At 36.2% G+C, this 22,521-nt stretch overlaps 1 protein-coding gene across 1 annotated transcript in view; it reads left to right on the plus strand.

The window, feature by feature from the left end:
• MACC1 (MET transcriptional regulator MACC1) overlaps positions 1–6,624 on the plus strand; it is a 98,947-nt gene extending 92,323 nt beyond the window's left edge. Inside the window, exon 5 of the mRNA XM_072783843.1 lies at positions 6,182–6,624. Within this exon, the coding sequence (XP_072639944.1) occupies positions 6,182–6,232 (51 nt within the window). The 3' untranslated portion in view covers positions 6,233–6,624. The remainder of the gene's footprint in view (positions 1–6,181) is intronic.
• Positions 6,625–22,521: the final 15,897 nt, after the last annotated feature.

Below are 22,521 nucleotides of genomic sequence, written 5' to 3' on the forward strand. Positions count from 1 at the left end.
TATGGACATTTTAACAATATTTATTCTTCCAATCCATGAACATGGACTATCTTTCCATTTGTTTGTGTCATCTTCATTTTCTTTTATTCGTTTTTTATAATTTTGAGTACAGGTCTTTCACCTCTTTAGTTAAGTTTATTCCTAGACATTTTATTATTTTAGATACACTTGTAAATGGGATTGTTTTCTTAATTTCTATTTCTATTGCCTCATTATTAGTGTATAGAAATGCAATGGATTTTTGTACATTGATTTTATATCCTGTAAATTTACTGAGTTCATTTATCAGTTAACAGATTTTGGGTGGAGTCTTCATGGTTTTCTATATATAGTGTCATGTCATCTGCAAATAGTGAGTTTTACTTCTTCCTTACCAATTTGGATGCCTTTTATTCCTCTTTCCTCTCTGATTTCTGTTGCTAGTACTTCCAGTACTATATTGAATAAAAGTGGTGAGAGTGGACATCCTTGTGTTGTTCCTGAACTTAGAGGAAAAATTCTCAGCTTCTCTCCATTGAGTATGATGTTCACATGGGTTTTTCATATAAGGACTTTATTATGTTAAGGTATGTTCTCTCTAAACCTGCTTTGTTTAGGATTTTTTCATGAATGAATGTTATACTTTGTCAAATGCTTTTTCTGAATCTATTAAAATGATCATATGTCTTTTCCCTTTTTGATGAGATATATGACATTGATTGATTTGCAGATATTGAAAAACCCTGTATCCCAGGAATAAATCCCTCTTGATCATGGTGAATGATTTTTTTAATTTATTGTTGGATTCAGTTTGCTAATGTTTTGTTGAGGATTTTTGCATCTATGGTCATCAGAGATATTGGCCTGTGGTTCTCTTTTCTTATATTGTCTTTATTTGGTTTTGGCATCAGGGTAGTGTTGGCCTTATAGAATGAATTTGAAAGTTTTCCTCCCTCTTCTATTTTTTGGACTAGTTTGAGAAGAATAAGTATTAATTAATTAATTAATTAGTTGAAATCAATTCTTTAAATGTTTGGTAGGATTAGCCTTGAAGCCATCTGGTCCTGGACTTTTGTCTGATGGGAGTTTTTTGATTACTGATTCAATTTCATTGCTGATAGTCATTCTGTTCAAATTTTCTATTTCTTCTTGATTCAGTTTTTGGAGGTTATATGTTTCTAGTAACATCTAGGTTGTCCTAGATTGTCTGGGAACTTCTAGGTTGTTCAATTTGTTGGCATATAATTTTTCAGAATATTCTCTTATAATCCATTGTATTTCTATGATGTCAGTTATTTCTCCTGTTATACTTCTGATTTTATTTGGATCCTCTCTCTCTCTCTCTCTCTCTCTCTTTCTTTCTCTTTTGATGAGTGTAGCTAAATATTTATCACTTCTGTTGATCTTTTCAAAGAACCCACTCCTATTTTTCATTGATCTGTTCTATTGCTTTTTTAATTTATGTTTTGTTTATTTCTGCTCTAATCTTTATGTTTCTTTCTATTACTGGTTTTAGTTTTTTGTCTTTTTTTTTTTTTTAGCTCTTTTACATGTAAGGTTAGGCTGCTTATTTGACATCTTTCTTGCTTCTTCAGATAGGCTTGTATTGCTATAAGCTTCCATCCTTGGAACAGCTTTTGCTGCATCCCAAAGATTTTGGATATTGTGTTTTCATTTTCATTTGTCTCCATGTATTTTTTTATTTCCTCATTGATTGCTTGGTTTGCCCATTCATAGTTTAGTAGCCTGTTATTTAATATCCACATATTTGTGCTCTTTCCAATTTTTTTCCTTGTGGTTGATTTGTAGTTTCATAGCATTGTGGTCAGAAAAGATTCATGGAGTGACTTTAATCTTTTTGAGTTTGTTGAAATTTGTTTTGTGGACTAACATGTGATCTGTTCTGGAGAATGTTACATGTACACTTGAAAAGAATATGTGTTATGCTGTTGTTAGATGGAACATTCTGATTATATCTGTTAAATCTATCAATGTGTCATTCAAAGCCATTGTTTCCTTGTTGCTTTTCTGTTTGGATAATCTATCCATTGATGTAAGTGAAGTGTTAAAGTTCCTTTCTATTATTGTACTATTGTTGATTACTTCCTTATATTCGTTGTTAGCTGATTTAAGTATCTGGATGCTCCCATATTGAGTGCATATGTGTTAATAATTGTTAGATCTTCTTGTTGAATTGACGCCTTAATGATTATATACTGTCTGTCTTTGTCTATTGTTACAGTCTTTGTTTAAAGTTTATTTTGTCCAATATAAGTATTGTTACTACAGATTTCTTTTCACATCCATTTGCATAATAAATTGCTGTCCATCCCTTCACTTTCAACCTGCATGTGTCCTTAGTTCTGAAATGAGCCTCTTGTAGGTACTATATAGATGGGTCTTATTTTGTTTCGTTTCGTTTAATCCATTCTGTCATCCTGTATCTTTTAATTGGAGCATTTAATCATTTATATTCAAAGTAATTATGTATTTTTTGCTATTTTGTTACTAGTTACTTGTTTTATAGTTGTTTTTCTCTATCCCTTTCTTCTCTTGCTATCTTCTCTCACAATTAGGTAGCTTTCTTTAGTGATATACTTGGATTCCTTTCTCTTTATTTTTCACATATCTATTACTAGTTTTTGATTTGTGGTTATCATTCAGTTTGTGTATAACATCTTCTGCATATAGCAGTCTATAAATATAAATTATATATAAATTTATATAAATTATATATATTATTTATAAATTATAAATAAATTGATGGTCACTTATGTTTGAATCCATTCTTTACTCCTCTCCTCCCACATTTTAGGTATATGGTGTCATACTTCACATCCATTTACCTTGTGAATCCCTTGACTGATTTTTACACAAATACTGGTTTTTACTGATTTTGTGCCTTCTACTTTTCTCAATCTTGCTTATGGTATTTTCTTTCTATTTCTTTTTAAAGATTTTATTTATTCACGAGACACACACACACACACACACACACAGAGGCAGAGACACAGGCACAGGGAGAAGCAGGCTCCATGCAGGGAACCCTATGTGGGACTTGATCCTGGGACTCCAGGATCACACCTTGGGCCGAAGGCAGGTGCTAAATCACTGAGCCATCCAGGGATCCCACTTTTCTTTCTATTAACAGAGTACTCTTTAATATTTTTGTAGGGCTGGTTTAGTGGTCATGAATATCTTTAACTTTTTCATTTGGGATACTATTTATCTCTCTTTCTCTATTGAATGATGACCTTGCTGGATAGAGTATTCTTGGCTGCAGATATTTTCCTTTTAGCACTTTGACTATATCATGCTACTGTCTTCTGGCCTGTTCAGTTTCTTCAGGAAAATCAGTAGATAGCTTTATGGAGCCTCCCTTCTATGCAACCACTTTAAAACTTCTCTCTTTATCATTGTTTTTTGTCATCTTAATTACTGTATGTCTTGGTGTGCACTTCCTTGGATTAATGTCATTGGGGGATCACTGGGCCTCCTGGCTCTGGATTTCTCTTGTACAGATTTGAGAAGTTTTCAGCTGTTATTTCTTGAAATAAATTTTCTGCCCTCTTTTCTTTTTCTTCTCCTTCTGAGATCCCTATAATGGTAGGTGTTATTATAGTTGATGGTGTTGCTGAGTTCCTCGGGTGTATTCTCATTTTGCCTAATTTTTTATCTCATCTGCTCAGCTTAATTACTTTCTGTTGCTCTGTCCTCTGTATCACTGATTTGTTTTGTTTGTTTTTTTTTACTTTGTCTAGTCTTCTATATATTCCATCTAGTGTATTTTTAATTTCATTTATTGTATTCGTCTCTGATTGGCTCTTTTTTATCTCATTATTAAATGTCTCATTGATGTCCTCCTCTCTTTTCTCAAGTCCAGTGAATATCTTTATGATCATTATTTTAAATTCTCTATTGGAGAATTTACTCATTAATACATAGATTTGTTTAATGTATTTTAACGTAAATTTGTAAATTACTTATTAATTAATAAACATTAATTAATATTAATAAGAATATTACTTATCTCCATTTCTCTTTGGTCTTTTGCTGTGATTTTGTCCTGTTCTTTTATTTGGGACATATTCCTCTGTTTCCTTATTTTGTCTAATTCTCTATGTCTATTTCTCTGTGTTAGAAGACAGCTATGTCTCCTGCTTTTGAAAGTAACGGCCTTATGAAAAAGAGGTCCTGTAGTGCTCTGCTGTGCAGCATCCCTGTTCACCAGAACCTAGTGCTTTAAGGGTGTCTCCTATGAGTGTTGCATACATCCTGCTGTTGTGGCTAAGCCACTTTTTCCTTCAGTCCAATCTTCTGCAATGACTCTTTTTGCCTGTTGTGGGCGATGTTTGGCCTCTGCAGTGTTAGTGGGCTAGTCTGGGGACTCCTTGGATTTGAATTGAGTCAGACCAGGCACTTGTCAGACATGCAGTTGCACCAAATGGCAAGTTGCTTTCCCTGTATTGTCCCCTGTGCAGCTTCTGTTGGTGGGTGGGGCCTGAAGTCAGACCAGTTGTCTGCCTCCAGCTTATTCCTGGGGCCTCCATCTATCTCACTTGTGCATGTGGCTATCTTTCTGTCTGTCTATGGAGGAGTCATGTTGGAGTGGCGGTGCCCACTGTATAGGGTTGATTGCACACTGTGAAGCCTGTGATATCTGGCTTTGATCAAGAGCATATTGTAGAGGGCAGATCCAATGAAGCACAGTGGGGGAGATGGGTTCTGCAGCCTGTTAGCAGTGCTAGCAAGCTTTGTGTGTGTCCCAGATCCTCTGTGTGAGGGGCCCTATAGTGCCAGGATTGAGGTAGCCAGGATTGAGCACATCAGGGTGGGGTAGCAGGGTGGCAGTGCTAATAAGCTTTGAGTGGGGCAGCTCCTTTGTGTGAAGGGTCCTGCAGCACTGAGACTGAGGCATACTGCCCAGAGGGGTGGATTAGTAGAAGCACAGCATGGGAAAGGGGTGTGAGGTGACAGCACTAGCAAGTTAGGTATCAGGTCCAGCAAGTGATCGCATGTTTATGCTGGTGGGAGTGTGGGGAAGAGGGAAATAGAGCTTGTCAGTTCCTTTGTTCCTGAGGAGTTCCTCAGAGATTTCTGTCCCTCTGGACAAACTCAGAAATTAATAAATAAATTTCCCTACCATATATTCCAGATGCCTTCAAACTGGTGCTTCTATGTCACAGACTGTCATGCTCTCTTTTTAAGGGTGGGGGCTCTGTTTTCTCTCACTTTCCCACTCTCCTCAAGCTGAGCTGCTGATTCTTTTAAATTCTAAGTTGTAAGTCTCTCTAGCTTAAGAACTTCTAAAATACAGCCTCTCTGGTATTTCAAACCTGAATGTTATGGACTTTGTCTTCCCCATAGGGGCTCCCTGTTGTGGGTGTCGGTTTCTCTCCCCTCTCAGTGCCCCTGGCAGTCCTTCCTCCTGTGGACAGTCTTGGGAGTTTAGTTCCCGACCATATCTCTGCCCTTCCTACCCTTTCATGTGGCCTCTTCTCTACATCTGATTGTGGAGTTTATTCTACCTGTCTTTGGGTCATGTTCTAGGTTGTTTACACTGATATGACTGTTATCTAGTTGTATCTGTCAGACAAGGTGAGCCTAGAGTCCTCTTAATATGCCATCTTCCCCCAGAACCTTCTCAAATGCATTTTATTTTATATTATTTTTTTAATTTTTCATTTTTTAAAAGATTTATTTATTTATTTATTTATTTATTTATTTATTTATTTATGATAGACACACACACACACAGAGAGAGAGAGAGAGAGAGAGAGAGAGAGAGAGAGATGCAGAGACACAGGCAGAGGAAGAAGCAGGCTCCATGCCGGGAGCCGGACGGGGACTCAATCCCGGGACTCCAGGATCACGCCCTGGGCCAAAGGCAGGCGCCAAACCACTGAGCCACCCAAGGATCCTCTCAAGTGCATTTTAAACAATTCTGCAATGATCTTTTTTTTTTTTCAATTTTTTAAATTTTATTTATTTATTTATGATAGTCACACACAGAGAGAGAGAGAGGCAGAGACACAGGCAGAGGGAGAAGCCCGCTCCATGCACCGGGAGCCCGACGCGGGACTCGATCCCGGGTCTCCAAGATCGCTCCCTGGGGCAAAGGCAAGCGCTAAACCGCTGCACCACCCAGGGATCCTCTGCAATGATCTTTTAAAAATTATGCTTCCTCATTTCTCTATTACAGATAAACCATCGATATTTGAGAAAGGATTGGTTGTCTAGAGCCACAGAATGAATGGAATTGTAAGGAGATGTCAGACCCTTTAAAAAACAAAGCTGGAAATGTGAAACTCTCACTGAGAGGTTTTTGTTTTTTGTTTTTTTTTTTTGTTTTGACAGCAACATGTTTATTTTATCATCCATCTGAGGATATAAACACAAAATACTTCTTAAGTAAAATATGAAAACATCAGGCAATTCCTAGACTACTACTACAAATGTAGTCTTCACCTACAGTAAATAACTAAGCCAGTCAATCATTTTGGTCTTCATCCCAGTCTTCCTTCCCACTTGGAGGTTTGGGCCCACCAGCTGGTTTTGCCATGATGACCTGATCCACTCTAAGGACAGTGATGGCAGCATTCGTAGCCAGCTTGATAGCCCAGTATTTTCCCAAGTAAGTGTCTAAATACCAGCTTCCAACATGTCCTTTACAGCAGGAACTTCAGCCTTAATATCTAATCCAACGTTCTTATTTCCTTCTTGATGTACTGCATAGAGTTTAGGCAAGATATAGCATCTAACTCTGCTTAATAGAGCTAATGAAAAATATTGGTGTGGATAATACATATTTGTAGAAAATTTCCCTTGGGTTTCCTTTGTTGTCACTAAAGGTTCTGAATGCTGCAGATAAAATATGTTCTTTTGACAGGTGGGGAATATGAAGACAGTCTAAGAACAGACTAAGTGTCATGGGTGGGGACTATCATATAAATCTGGACTCTTTTATTTATTTGTTTATTTTTGTGTGTGAACGTGGAAATGCCTGGGAAGGCAAATGTCTCTTATTGCGCAAACAAAAATAATAGAAGGCTTAGATCACCCAGAAAGTACACTGAACAAATCTGGGAAATTTGTCTTGAAGAGTGTGGTGGGTGGGGAAGAAAGACAGGATATGCTGGACTCCTGAGGGGGCCAGATAGATCATTTCAAACAGGGATTTGAGAGGAAGTAGAAAAAAATCTCCAACTGGGAACTGCAATTTGAGAGAGAGGGTAAAAAAGTGTTCCCCAGTTATCATTTTTGAGTTCTTCCAGTGTGGTTAGGATAAACAACTTTCCCAGTTTGCCAAGGACTGAAGGGTTTCCTGAGGTTTGGGATTTTCATTGTTGAAACTAGGAAAGTCCCAGATAAACTGAGACAGTTGGTCATCCCAGGTGCAAAACACTGAAAGTCACTGATAAAAATAAAGTAGCAACTAGGAAGGAGAACACTTTGAAATCATTGTCTGGCATTTCGTACAACCTCGAGTAACTAAAGTAGTTAAACCCATGTTAATGAAGGGACATGGGCTATTTTAAGTGAAGGGAGTCATGAGAAGTAGCAAGAAGGTGTAAGACAGGCTGTTTTGTGAAAAAGAGAAAGTTTAAAGCAAATACAAGGTGCAAAAGTTGATGAGGAGAGAGGTTGAAAGCAAATCTTGCTAATTAAAATTTTGGCTGAGGACCAGGCCTGATAAAACTCATGCCACGCTGATATGAATAATCTTTGTAAGTATATCTATCTGTATGTTTATTGCTTGAATACCAATTTTCCTGATTACAAAACACTGAATTATTAACTTAATTCAGTCAAAAGAGTATGTAGTAGTCAAGCTAGTTGTGACTTTCCTGGCAGATTTATGGAAAGAATATTTGCTAAAATGGTTATTGTGATTTGTGAAGACCAATGTTAGGTGTACTCATCTGCACATTAAACTTAAAACATAGAGAAGGTGTGAAAAGCTTTTAAATATCTAAATATGATTTTTGCAGAGTCTTTGGAAATCTTTCTCAGGGTTACCTAGAACATAACAGTGACTTATTTTGGATGCAGTTATCAACCAGCCTATCAATTAGCGTTTAAGGATCACCGATTTGTGCCAAGTTTGGCATCATATGTATGAACAATGATCCAAATAAATGTAAATGGGAATTGATTAATTATGCGATTCTAGTCAATGCTAGGCTCCTCTGATTTTTTTTCTTTCTTTTCTTCTTCATCCTCACCTTTATCCTCCTCTTCTTTTCCCTCTTCTTTTTTCTCATTGGCAAGAAGAATGGAATTATACCTATTATCCTCAAAACAAGACATGAAGTAACTGTTTCTGAGAAAACGATATTCATTGTCTACCATGTCTATAGCACTATGCATAGCATGAGGCATAAATATAGGAAATTTTTTCATTACTATATCATCTTCTACCTAAGATGGCAGAGTTAAGCATGTAAACAAATCATTATAAACATGGCAGAAAAAAATAATTGGTCCGAGGTTGAATTCACATGTAGAAAGTTCTTGAATGGATGCTTATTATCTTAAAGGACTTACAAAACATATTAAAGATGAAAGGTAGTGATATCTGTTGTCACTAGTATTGCAATTCAGTCCTGTTGCTTCCCCTGTGGTTTCGTGGCAAACAGCACACATGCCTGTGTTAACATAAGTTTTATTTTGTATATTTACATTTAGCTAGATTCAAAGCTCATTTAACAGTTAATTTCAACTGTTGCACACAGTAAAAATAGTGGACTTGAAGACTCTTCTTCTGTCTGGACTACGTACTTCTTAAATTCCATTTTTCTACGTCCTGGGAATGCAGAGTAAGTACAATCGACCAGTCTCCTGCCTTCCCAGCCTTATTTGTATATTGATAGTGTCTGTATTATTTAGGAGCAAAAAAAACACCTTCAAATGGAAAGTTCCTAAAATCTTACACAAGGTTCTTTATTAAATATTACAGTGACGACTACATTAATGCACTCCTTGATTCCTTAGGGGCAAAGGGCACTTGGAACACAACGTTTAAAGCTCTGAGTAAATTCAGGAATCTATCAGTAAGTCCTGACTCAACAGAATTAACTCAAGTTTACGGGCAGGGCTCTTACATTAATAAAGGAGATTGTATTTCCAAAACATTCCACTGTTTAAAAAAGTCTTAGAAAAGCTACAATCCTGACTAAACAGTGCTTAAGTAGAAATAATTCTGTAACAAAGTACTTTGTACAGGAAATAGGCCTTGAGAAAGGTCTAGTTATAATAACTGTGAAGATGTGGCTTTGACAGTTGTTCCTCTGTTTAGGAAAAAAAAGTAAACATTTTAATAATTGGGGTTTAAATATAAATACTTTCTAGATATTGAATAAAGTAATTGGAAAGAATCCCTGGAACAAGAGGCTTGATACATCTCTCTAAAACACTCTACCAAATGAAATTGTAGACTATCAAAGCACATCTGTGAAAGGATTATCTAAAGTTATATAATATGTAGGAATATATATAATCACATGATGTTTCTGGATTAATATCATGAGTGATTGGATAAACTCATTGGTGAAACAATTTGAGTGACTATCAGTCACATTCATTTTGGGTATAATTATCAGAATCAGTGGACCCAGCAAATATATAGTAACTCATTGGAAATACAGTGCATAGGTCAAAAAATCTTACAATTAAAAGAAACCCACTGTATGATCATCCAGATTCTGTTTCAACAGACAATTCCTGAAAAACTCATCACTCAAAAGGTAGGTCATTCTACTTTCAATCAATTTCTCCTTTTATGAATAAAGTCTGTCTATGCGTAAGCACAAAGCTACCTTTTGAATCTCATAACTGATCTCATTCATTAATTCATTTACCATTTAATAAGTATTGATTGAGTACCAGGGATATAATGATAAATGAGACATATTTTCTGCTCTCATGGATCTGGCAGTCAGTGGGAAAAGCCTATTCCACCAGCACCATTCTATATTTAGCTCTTTCAGACATGTAAGACAACTAACACTTTCTCAACTTTAACACATTTCCTCATTAGGCTACATGTCCATTAGTGTACCTCATTTTAAATAAAGAAATTCCAGATTCTTCACTGCATTTGTCACTTTTACTGTGGTTTGCCCATGCTCTTTTTCACATATTTGCCCAGTACTAAACCCCTTTCTTGGGGAGGTAAGTTTAGAATATAATGATCTGTTCATTTATTTAGAACACTTATTTAGCACCTGTCATGTGTCAGGCAAATGTGAATATGGCCATAATTTCTGCCTTCAAGAAGTTCATGTTCTAGAAGAAATTCCAGAATGCACGAACAGCTGCTACTCTAACACAGTCCCATTAATTCTGTCTGTGCTCTGCAGATAAGGAAATAGGTGTTCAGAGGCTTATGACTTGTCTCGTGTTAGATTAAGGAATTATGGCTCCAGATCCAGGCCCAAATACAGCAAAATTCACTGAGCTAAGCCAGTAATCTGCAACTGAAGACCTGAGAAATAATGCAAGCTACAAAGTAATCAGTTTCTTTATATGTAAAATAGAACATCAGCCTCTGCAGGGCTGGAGTAAGTTGTAGAAAACCAGTAGATCTCTAGTCAGTATTAATTTGAAAATAGAAAAGTATATACACATATTTTTAAGAGTTATAAGAGTCAAATAGTCTTACATGTTGTCATTATTAACTTTTTTTAAAAGATTTTATTTATTTATTCGTGAGAGAGAGAGAGAGGCAGAGACACAGGCAGAGGGAGAAGCAGGCTCCACGGAAGGAGCCCAACATGGGACTCGATCCCGGGACCCCAGGATCACACCCTGGGCCGAAGGCAGGCACTAAACCACTGAGCCACTCCGGGATCCCCATTAATTAACTTTTTTTTTTTGGTTTGTTTCCTGATCTTCCTCTCAAGTAATGACAGCTTCTGAGCCTGTAAACAAAGCCTGATAGTGGCAGCTTGGATACAAATGTCTCTTCTCCTTTCTTTTAGTCTCTTGGAATGAGAGGAGGTTTCCTGCCCATTTTCTGTGTTAAGGCTTTTTATTTTGAGATTACATACTTGTGATACAAAGAGAGCTAGTGAGCAAAGTGGCTAAAGTCATTTGTTTGCTCATACACTTAATCATATTATTTCACTTATTCATTAAATTTTAAAAAATGGATATAGAACCTGGTTCATATTTGGAACTCAGTTAACTTTTGTGGAGTGAATGAATGAATGGATGACAACCTACTTGACCAACCCTCGGTAGATTAAGATTCACCCACTTAATGGACAGGAACAGGATTTGGTTTCTTGTAGCCTCGTGAAGCTTTAAGTCTGTGATGGAGAAATGCTACCAACAGTGTCAGGGATATTGCAAAGAGTACCTGTCCAATGGGGAATGGGTGGCTATAATGACTTAATCCTGTGCTTCTCAAGTAACTAGCAGACTTGCTAAAGTCTTTTTTTTTTTTTTTTTTTTAGACTTGCTAAAGTCTTATTGTGTTATGCCCCTAAAAAAGCCAGGGCTTGCAGGAATATATTTGATTAAGTTTAATGTACCATTAGGCCTTTTTAATGATCATTTTAAAGATGCCTTGTTATTGCTGCATTACATTAGGTATCGATACTGATTCATTTGTACCTGTGCCTTACTTATTTTTAAATATTGTAGATATCACTCCTGCCACCATGAGATCAGCTTTCAGCTCAGACATCATTTATAAATGGCTCTTCCCGTCAGGGGTTTACAATGATCGTCTAGTCCTCCCAACATGATGGAGAATAAGGCATACGTGCTTGGGTTGGTGAGCAGTATCGCAGAGTTGAAAAAATGTAGGTGTCATTTCCAAGGCAATAAATATATAGGTAGAGAAAGTTTTATTTTTTTTCATTTTTAAAGATTTTATTTATTTATTCATGAGACACACACACACAGAGACAGAGACATAAGCAGAGGGAGAAGCAGACCCCCTGTAGGGAGCCTGATGTGGGACTCTATGCCAGGACCCCAAGATCACGACCTGAGCCAAAGGCAGACTCTCAACCACTGAGCCACCCAAGTGCCCCAGTAGTCAATTTTTTAAAAGATAAAAATGTTTATAGACATTTATTGCTAAATGCCCTTACGTACATTTGAGGGAACTAGAAGTAAGGATCCAGATGCTGAGAAGGGATCAGTCCTGAGAGGGAAAAAAAACAGCATGGAAAAAGAGAAATTCAGGCAGAATTAAAATAGAAATTTACCTTGGTTAGTGGTCATCACTGGTAGCTTAAGAAGAAGGAACTAGAAACTGCAAAGTAATTTCCGAAACCAAACATAAGAAGTTACAAGGATATATTTTTTATGCCAAATTTAATTACATAGTACTGTTAGTGTGGCAGGATGAGTTTTCTAAGCCTGCCCAAAACCAATTCAAGATACTGCTTAGAATGCATTGTATTTCAAGTTTAAGTAATAAAAGGGAGATGATTTTATCAGTGGAAATCGCAGTGAAGTTGATAGACATATTCTGTACAATGATATGTAGAAGATCTGATGACTCTTCAGTGAAGAGTCTTTTAGATAGTGTGCCCGAGACCAGATCATGTTGAACTTGTTTCTTTCGATGGTCAGGATCTAAAGCTGCTGGGTCTCTATCAATCACAAGAATCTCCTGAGGTCTCTCTCCTTAGCTTATAACTGGCCTCTATCTCAATGCCTCTTTGCATGGTCATTTCTCTGATAGCTCTGGTGTCCTTTCCTCTTCTTATAAGGACATAGTCATATTTAATTTGGGCCCTACCTAAGGGCTTCATTTTAGTGAAATTACCTCTTTTAAAATCTTATTTCCAAATATAGACACATTCTGTGATATGGGGCACTGGGACTTCATATGAATTTTGGGGAGGTCATAATTTACCCCATAACATTGCTATGTACATGTAAGAGGCAAATGTAAACAGACTGGAGAAGACATGTCTAAGTCCTAGGCACTATCTTGATTTTGTGTGGAATGAGGGAACATTCTCCAGGTGCCAGTGCGTATGTGTATGTGGGCCACACTGTATTCCACATCTTCTATCAGAGACAGGTGGTTGGAGTTACAGTAGCAAAACTGAATTGCCAGTCCCTAATTTTTTGTTATTTTAATGCAGTTTGAAATTATAAAACTTTCCAGATACTACTACAGACATCTAGGTTGATGAGGCCTAATTTCAATATTTCATTAAAATGTCACATCAAGTGGACCTTATCAGGGTAAGTAGGCTCCTCTGGGGAACACTGTCCTCATACTGCTGCTTTTTCTCAGTGCATTTTGTATTTACCTCCTTCATTTGGCATTCCAAAAAGCAAGCCTACATCGGGCTTTTTGCCTGAGTACTTTGTCATGATACACATGAAGATAGTGGCAAATTAGAAGGAAAAGTAGTCTGCAGCTTTAAATATCACTCTTTTTTTTTTAATCTCTTACTGTTGTGAACATCAAATAAGGCATTGTAAACAAAAGTGATTTGTAAAGATATTAAGTGATGTATAGATATCATTTATTTATAGATAGTTTGGCCCTCCATGTGAGGCCTTGCTTCTGGCATTTATCTAGTATTTGAATGAGAGACTGGTACTCTTATTGGTCTAACTTTCAGAGTTTCTTATTAATCTTTTTACCTATTACAAAACCAGTAGCATACATTTTATATGGTACGACAGTAGAGTCCTGGAGAAATATCATTTGAGAAGCCACTGAGTTATTAAAATTACTTATAATTCCGTAGGCTTTAGTCACACAACAGGTATGGGAAATGAGAAATTTGTGTCAAAAGAAATAAAATGCCTTGAGGAGTTTTTTCAGACTAAATGCATAAATAATGCAGTACTTAAGAAGTCCAAAATAATTTGTCAAAGGGAAGACATTTGCAAGAGTACTCCTACGGTAAGTGGGGGACTTTAGATTTTGTTGGGTGACAAGATTTCGAAGGAAAGGGAGACAAGGAGTTCCACTGGTATTAACAGGACTATAACTCAAAACTGGGTAGACAGGGGATAAAGAGTCATTGTAAGCACAGGAGATGGAGGCAAGTGGGGAGGCGGTGAAGGGGCAATAAGCCTAAGTAAGGGCTGAGTAGGAGTGGGATCCCAGATCATTTGGGATTCTCCATACTTCTTTGGTGGGTCTCCTTTATTCTAGATTTTCTTATTATATTTTACAGCTTGGTTCCCTATGCCTAATACTTGACATTGTTATATCTCCACTCCAATTTATTATGTCAATTTCTCATCTTCTTTAAGAAGTACACCACCTGCATCAAAATTATGAATATATAATTTAAGATACACAATTGCCTTTGCTTTATGGGAATCTGCTACTTAAATATGTGTTTTCCTTCCTAATTTCCTAATCATATCTTACGCTCATGCTTATCATATGCCTTCACACCTAAGGATATAATTTATGTACCTAAAGGCAACACCTTCTAACTAAAAGCTAAAACAAAAACATGATGAGTGAAGAAAGTACAGTTAAAAGGATTTACACAATATGTAGCCCTTCATATACATTTTTAAGTATGCAAAATTATTCTATATTATTTATGAGTACATAATACCTATGTAGTAAATATGTAAAAGAGATGCATGGAGGAAATGCATGGCAATTTCAGAAGAGCAATCACATTTAGAGAGAAGAAGAAACTGAGTAGTGGGGCATTGGCTGTTTCTATACATTTTTGTTTTCTAAATGGGGTTTGAACAACATATAGCAAAATATTAAGATGTGTTTAATAGTTATTTTTGATATGGATGCTTGCATGAATAATACATTTTCTACTTTTTCTTACATTTCAAATACCTGTAAGCAAAAATGAATTAAAAAAAATTAACAAGGGCAGCCCGGGTGGCTCAGCAGTTTAGCGCTGCCCTCAGCCCAGGGCGTGATCCTGGAGACCAGGATCGAGTCCCATGTCAGGCTCCCTGCTCGGAGCCTGCTTCTCCCTCTGCCTGTGCCTCTGCCTCTCTGTCTCTCTGTCTCTCTGTCTGTCTGTCTCTCTCTGTCTCTCATGAATAAATAAATAAAATCTTAAAAAAAATGAACAAAACAAAACCTGCCTAAGCCTTTATTTTTCTGCTAGAAAATTTTTTTTAGCAGAATTCCTCATCAAGCAGAATCTTCCTTGAAATTCCTCACCAAGCAGAATCTCAAATCATTCAACACTCTTCACTAACCTCTCTACTTAATAGTTGAGAAATATGCTTTCATCCCACATTATGTGGCAAGGATGCTACCTTTAAAACAATTAGTTATGTATTACCGTTTTATAAAAGATAACTCCTATGCAAAGATAACTGAGTATACAAGGAACCAGGAAACTCTGAGATTACTACAGTTTTCCTCTAAAACATTAAAACTGCACACAAATGACATATATGGATTGTGTACCATACAGAGAAGGGTGTTGTAGTAAAGAACTCTGAGTTGAGGACTAGAATACTAGGTTTCGGCTCCTTTCTGATGTTTACTATAAACTATATACAAATTGGTTATTCTCTCTGGATCTTTACCTCTTCATCTGTAAATTGAAAACTTGAAATTTTTCCTAGCTCTGGGTCCTCTCAATAGGGGGCAAAGTAGCAGTGTTAAAGAAGTAGGTTTAGGGATAAGGCTGGAGCAGATTGTCATCCCTTCCTTACAAGGTGTTTGTGAGAACCGAATAACATAATACAAGCAGAGTTCTTAGAATTGGATTATATTTGCTATTTTATATAACTATTTCATATTTGAAGTGCCTGACAGCTACAAAAGGGCTCAGTTCTTTTTGCTGCTGTGATAAAATGCTGTGATTCTGTGTGCTCAGAATCATGCTAAGCTTGTGGAAACTTATGATACCAAACGTTTTGTTTTGGTTTATCACATGTAAACTACTTTCACACTATTGCATTACATCTCAGGACTACAAAGACATATATGTTCTGGTCCTGGGCCTTGAGGACTTAACCAAGTAGTTGGGCTATAATAAGTAAAGTACATCAGATACTTACTAATCCATATACATTCTATGCAGTGAAGAGCTAGAAGATGAGGTTCACATTCAATATAGAGGAGGAGATTGGAGATGAGGCATACATAACAGTATTGGATATGAGATGGAACAAAAATGACTCAGTAATCAACATGGGAACCCAGCTAAATCTCAGGGTCCATTGTTATCTTAGTCTCTTCTCAGCCATTGCCAATGCTAATTAACAGAATGAGTAGGGAAGTCCTGATTGCGGTCATCATTAACAGGGAGGGCTCTGGGTTCTGGGAAGAATATGATTTAATTATTTACAACTTGGGACATGGATTGATAACTTCTTTCTTAGGCAAAGAAGCTTATGTGCCAAAATCTACATTCTCTCACTTAAAAGTATGAATTCCATTTGTTCTATGGCTCAAATACTCTTTCCAAATAAGCTATTTACTTTTTAATCCTGTCTGCCAGGAATTCTTGTTGTAACGAGCATCCTTGCATGCTCATTACTGATCTCCTGCTCAATGTGGCAATGCATTTGGTCTTATGCTTTTTAGTTTGAACCAGGAGGATAATTCAGCCCTCACAAAAGGAAGAAATAAGCCTTGAGCAGAGACTTAGAGCCCACTATTGTTGTCTAGAATGATCAATGCCTTCATTCCTAGTAAGAAGGCAGGTACCTTTGGAAAGCTAGCTAGTAAGTCCATGTAGAAATCAGACTCTGGCAGAGTTTATCCTGAGTCTTTCTGGCAATGTAGTAAACAACAGTAAAAGAAGATTCACAGGCAGGTAGATTTGGGTGGACCTCTACCTCCTACAAGCTACTGAGCTTATTTTAGCAAATTACTTAGCTACTTTTAGACTGTTTTCTTATTTGTAAAATAGGAAAAAAATAGCTATACCTTATTGGATTATTGTGAAGATTGACAAGATAGTTCATGTAACATATTTAGCAAAGTAATCAAAAAGGGTTATCTATGTATGTGATACATAGAATTAAAAATATCTGTATTAATTCCCATTATCTTGCTATTTCCTGAAGTAAAAGTAAACCACAGCATTTCAAAATAGGGATTTTTTTAACATTTATTCTTTAGAAAATATAAAGAAGAAATTCACATTTCAAATAATTCAGATAAAAATCCAAGACTTTAGTCAAGAGAGAGAAGACTATAATGAGCAGAATAGAGTCATACACTGTTCTTTTATACTGCCCAAGGCATTTAAAGAGGTATGGTGTTTGTTTCCCCAGTCCACATTCTATTATCAACATTTATTAATGTTTTGTTTCTGTGAGGATCACAACTTTCCTTTGCTAATACCCTTGGATGTGTCCTTCCATCATCAAAGTTTTTGTTTTACGGTTACTCATTTTTCTCATGTTATGAGTGTAAAAAGATTTTGAATGAAGGGGCTTTTCATTGAATTGAGTCAGGTGATCTCAGAAATCTGATTTAGAATCCAAACTGAGTTGTTATGTTCCTTTTGTCCCATACTAATCCTTTTATTCACCTCAGCTGGCTCCCTGGCCTACAAAACTAACCAAATCTTTGAAACTCTCCCATCTCCTCTTTCATGCTGCCTTTCACAAGGAAGAACAAATAAGCAGTACTATTTCTGACAGAAAGAAGCTACACAGAACTGATAACAGACTTCTGTTTTTACATTGTGGTGCTCTTTATATTCTTAGTGTGGCTTTGGTCTCAGAAGAGTAATGCCTAGAAAGCAGCTCTTCTGAGCATGGCCCCAAACACCTGATAGTCCTCCATTAGTGATGGCATTTCTGGAACTCAAGTATTTTCTTATGTTACCTTTACTTGGCTTACAAAAACACAGAATATCCAGACCTCTTCCTGAAATGACCATGATGAAACCATATGTGGCTAAGGAGAGTGAGGATATAATTGGGTACTCTCTAATGTTATCACCTAGAGGTAATGAAAATGGATTCCACAACTGATCTTTAATTTTATCAATGTCTCTTTTCTACATAAGTACTTACCTTAATGATAGAAATAACTAAAGTTTATCAAGTACTGGCTACATGACAGGCATTGGCAATAAATGCTTTAACATGTGCATGTGCACCTGTAAGGTATAGGTACTATTATCATATATGCTTTGCCAATAAGGATGCTGAAACACAAAGTAAATAGCTCATAGTCACACAGCGTGTAAGCTTAAGTCATAGGCTCTAGAATCAAAATTTAGTCTTTGGATTCCAGCAGAACCACATTTGGAGAGTATTCTTACAAAAGGCTGCAATTTTTCCAAGGATGCTATTGCTCCCAGATTCCATTTGGATTTTGTGAATAAGATAGTTTTGAAAAGGAAGACTCCCACCCAGATTCAAGGTCCATTTTGAACAGCCTTGCCTCAGCTAGTTATTTCAGTGTTTCTCGTATGCAATGATGCTCCCAACTATCTTTCAATACAAGAAGGCTATAGGGATAATTAGAAAAGGCAGAGGTGATATTAGGCTGTTGATTAAGGACCTATTATAAGAATATTACTTTCTGGATTTATTATAAATTTCCCAGACACCTACTATATGTGTTTGCTATTTTAATTCTTAGGGTTTTTTTTTTAGTTTGAATCTTTTAGAAGGAGAAATAAGTTGCAACAGAGAATATGTATTCTTTTTAAAACTATTTTCAATGCATATCTTTCATCATGTATATAAAAAGACAGATAAAATGGTATTAAGGGGAATGCTAAAAAAAGAACTATAAGAAGAACTTTAAATAACAGAAATGTGTTACATGTGGGCAGGTCACAATGGAGAAATGAAAAAGGAGAGTGTGAATCAGAAATTTTTAGTGGAAACTCACTTTTCACCCCGACTTGGTAATAGGCAGTGAAATGAAAGGGTTTTTCTAGTTATAGCTCAGAAGGAAATAATTGAGTAGTGATATCATTCATCCCAGAAGGAAATATCTAGTTAATGCTAAGAAAGAACGTGACCCTTTGTCATTGAAAACATTTTTTCATTTTCTTGTGACATATGCAAGACCCTCTTTGGATTTTTTTTTTTTTTTTGCAGAAATATGCATTAATGAAAACAAATGTTTCTTTCCCCAAATTTTGTGTGAGAACTGTGCAGGGGCATAGAATGTTCTTCTGAGCTATCATTTCTTTCAATCAGGGTAATTATCATTCATTCTTAAAGCTGTGTGGACTTCAATATCTACCAGGACACATGGGAAGTCCCTATATACTGTTTTTCTTTCCTCTATGGCTTCATAGGTATTTGCATCATAAAACATCTATGCTAAGATTTTAGAATATACCTTAAAGTGAAACTGCTATTATATATGGAGACCTGCTCCTAGGATCTCTTTTTGTTCTTTTTTAACCTTTTTTTTTTTTTTTTTTTTTTTTTTAAGTAACTCTAGGGGGACCTGGGTGGCTCAGTCAGTGGAGCCTCTGACTCTTGATTTCTCTTTAGATCATGATCTCAGGTTTGTAAGATCGAGCTCCCCCTGGGCCTCTGTGCTCCTTGTGGAATCTGCTTAAGATTCTCTCTCCTCTCAGCTCCTCCCCTACTTGCTCTCTCTCTGTCTCTCAAATAAATAATAAATAAATAGATAAATAAATAAATAAATAAAATCTTAAAAAAATAAAGTGCTTTACTAACTGAGCCAGCCTCCCCTGCTCCCCCTGCCAAGATATCTTTTAAATACAAATATCATGAACTGGTATCCACTGAGGGTAAAAATCCATGAATGACATATAAATATTTTTTTTCCTTTGAAAAGTTGTCAAAATTCAGTACAGTTAGGAAAGAAATATTTGGCCATTGGTGATTTGGAATCTTCCATTGATATAGCACAACTTTATTCTTATATGTCAAGATTTCCAATAAAGTAATATTGTACTTATCTCGATTATTCAGTATTCCACATAAGTTTAATCTGTATAGATAATAAAGTCCTATTCTTTATGTACTCTCCTTTTCATGTTTTTTAAACCTTTTATCACAATCTTTCTAAAATGTATTTAAAAATTTCCTACCAATGTATACTAAGTATACACTAAAAGTAATGTATTTCTGAATGGTGTGGGTTTGATATGTATTTCACTCTATAAAACTCTGTGGAAGTTTTAAATTTTTTCCAGTCTCTTCCTTTGGTGTTGTCCAGCTTTTCATATTGCAACTCTTGCTGATAACCAGGGCTTTTCTATCAGCCCACTTCTTTTTTTCAAAGTTGCTATTTCTAATCTGTTGTAAACACAGAAACCAGATAATAGTTCTTACGTGAAGTTAGAGTTAACAGGCTCTAAGTTAGATCTCTCGTAAGTGTAACACTGATTTTATCTTATTTGGGGAAAGCTGTTTAATTTTATCTAAGATTCTAAAATATTCTGGAGAGTTGACATTTCCAGATATATGACCTCTGATTCAGTTAGGGAAATGAAGAGGTGGAGGTGGGGTCTCCAGGCAATCCAAGGAACATGAAAAGAGGCAGGAATGGGAGCTGGAGATATGGTATGTTTTGAAAACTGCAAGTAATTTAGCAAGGCTGCACCCTCAGCTATGAGGCAAAGAGAAGGAATGTGGGATATGGCAAGAAGTGACAAGGAATGGAATAATAAGGGAGGGGAAAATAAACTCAGCTCTTATATTTTATATTAAGGAATTTTAACTTCAACAATGAGGTGTGAAATGACACTGAAGTGTTTTAGGGAAGGTGACGTCATAGTCAGATCTGCATGTTAGAAAGGTCACTATGTCACTGTGAAAATGTTGCTCTAAATGATTAAGGAAATCATGATAATATTATCTGTTACATTAGCTGGCAGCATTTGGTGTAACAGCCAAGATAGTGGAAGGGGGTTGTGTTTAACCCTTGTTTATAATATGACTTATTTTCTTATCTAAAATTTTAAAAAATGATGCAAACGACCTAAGACTCAAATGTGACAGTAATACATCAGCTACTTCCTTTTTTTTTTTTTTTTTTTTTTTTTTTTCAGTGCATCAGCTACTTCCAATAAGGGACACACAGAAAAGAATCACTAATATTCTGTAGGGCTTTTTCAGAGAGTTCCAGAGTTCCATTGTATATATTTTTGGCCTCTGGTATGTAGTGGTGAAGTCTGGAGACAAATCTAGAATATCCTTACTTTTTTTTTTTTTAAGATTTTATTTATTTGACACAGAGAGATAGAGACAGAGAGAGAACACAAGCAGGGGGAGTGGCAGGCAAAGGGAGAGGAGCTCCTTGCGGAGCAGGGAGCCTGATGCGGGACTCAATCCCAGGACCTTGGGATCACCACCCAAGCTGAAGGCAGACACTTTACTGACTGAGACACCAGGTCTCAGTGCCTCATCATGATTATGATGTTAATCATAATACATATGATTAACTTTTAAGTGATAAGAGATGCCAGGAAGGATAGGTGGCTTGCTCAAGTAGTAAAGATAAATATACAAATAGGTCTTCACTTAGTTATGTAAAAATTTGGTCATAAGAGGTGAGTTTTTTCTTTCGTACTGGTCAAAGACTCTAACCCCAAGTATACCAAGTTGTCTGCCCTAAGAAACTGAGAATGGAACTCTGAGAAATATTCTGCTATGCTGTCATGAACACAATAATAATAATAATAATAATAGTAACAACACAATGATTATGATGGTAGTGGTGATGAGAATGATGGTTATTTGGTTTCCCTCACTGGTAGTTTTGTCCTTTTATTTTCTCTTATGGACAAATTCTAATAAAGCGTAGGAGGAGCTAAATATATAAAGTTGATTTCAATCTGTTTATTACTTAAGGAGCTAAGTGAAATAATTAAACCCTGCCCTTTAATTTTGTTCATTAGGAAACTAAAGCTCAGAAGAGGTAGAAGGTCACTTAGTTGGACATAGAATTTCAAAGCATCCGGCTTCATACACTTCGCAATTCAGTACATATTTCTCATATATTGAGTGTTCCTCAAAAGAACTGGTCTTGTGGGGCTCAGTCCCTAAATTCATAAGGGTGGGTTATGACAGAAGTAATACCACTGAAATCTACTCCTAGGTTGACGCTTTTTTGATTCTATTCAGCAGATGTCCATTTTGAGATAGGCATAATAACTTCTCTTTAGGAGAGCAAAGAGTGTAGGCTTCTGCTAATCAACTCCCCAGAGAGATAAGGAAGAATATTAAACCATCCAGGATCTATAGGTCTATGCCTCATATTTTATTGCTTACGTGTTTCTTTAGATGACTTCAGAATTTAACTATCATTAAATGCAGTTGAATGCCATGTAAGTTTGATCACCCAATGCCACCAGTATCCTGTGGCAGTGTCCTAGGCTTAGATTTTGCAATATTGGTGTCAGTAATCTGCTACAGAAATATCTAATTTTGTCGTTTGGATGCATTTTTTTATTAGTCTGGTCATTTTCAGCCCAGGATGGGAGTTTTTCTTTTGATTTATTATTAAACTATTCTAGTATTATAGTATTATCTTGCTGTACTTCAATAAGCTTATAATGGTCTCTTTACCTAGCAAGGAAAAATCCTGAGAAAATATACCAGCAATTAAAAAGTATAACTTATGATCTGAAAATTGTATGAAGGTGAAGTGTG

This window comes from Canis lupus, chromosome 18 (genome assembly GCF_048164855.1).
Source record: "Canis lupus baileyi chromosome 18, mCanLup2.hap1, whole genome shotgun sequence".
NCBI lineage: Eukaryota > Metazoa > Chordata > Mammalia > Carnivora > Canidae > Canis > Canis lupus.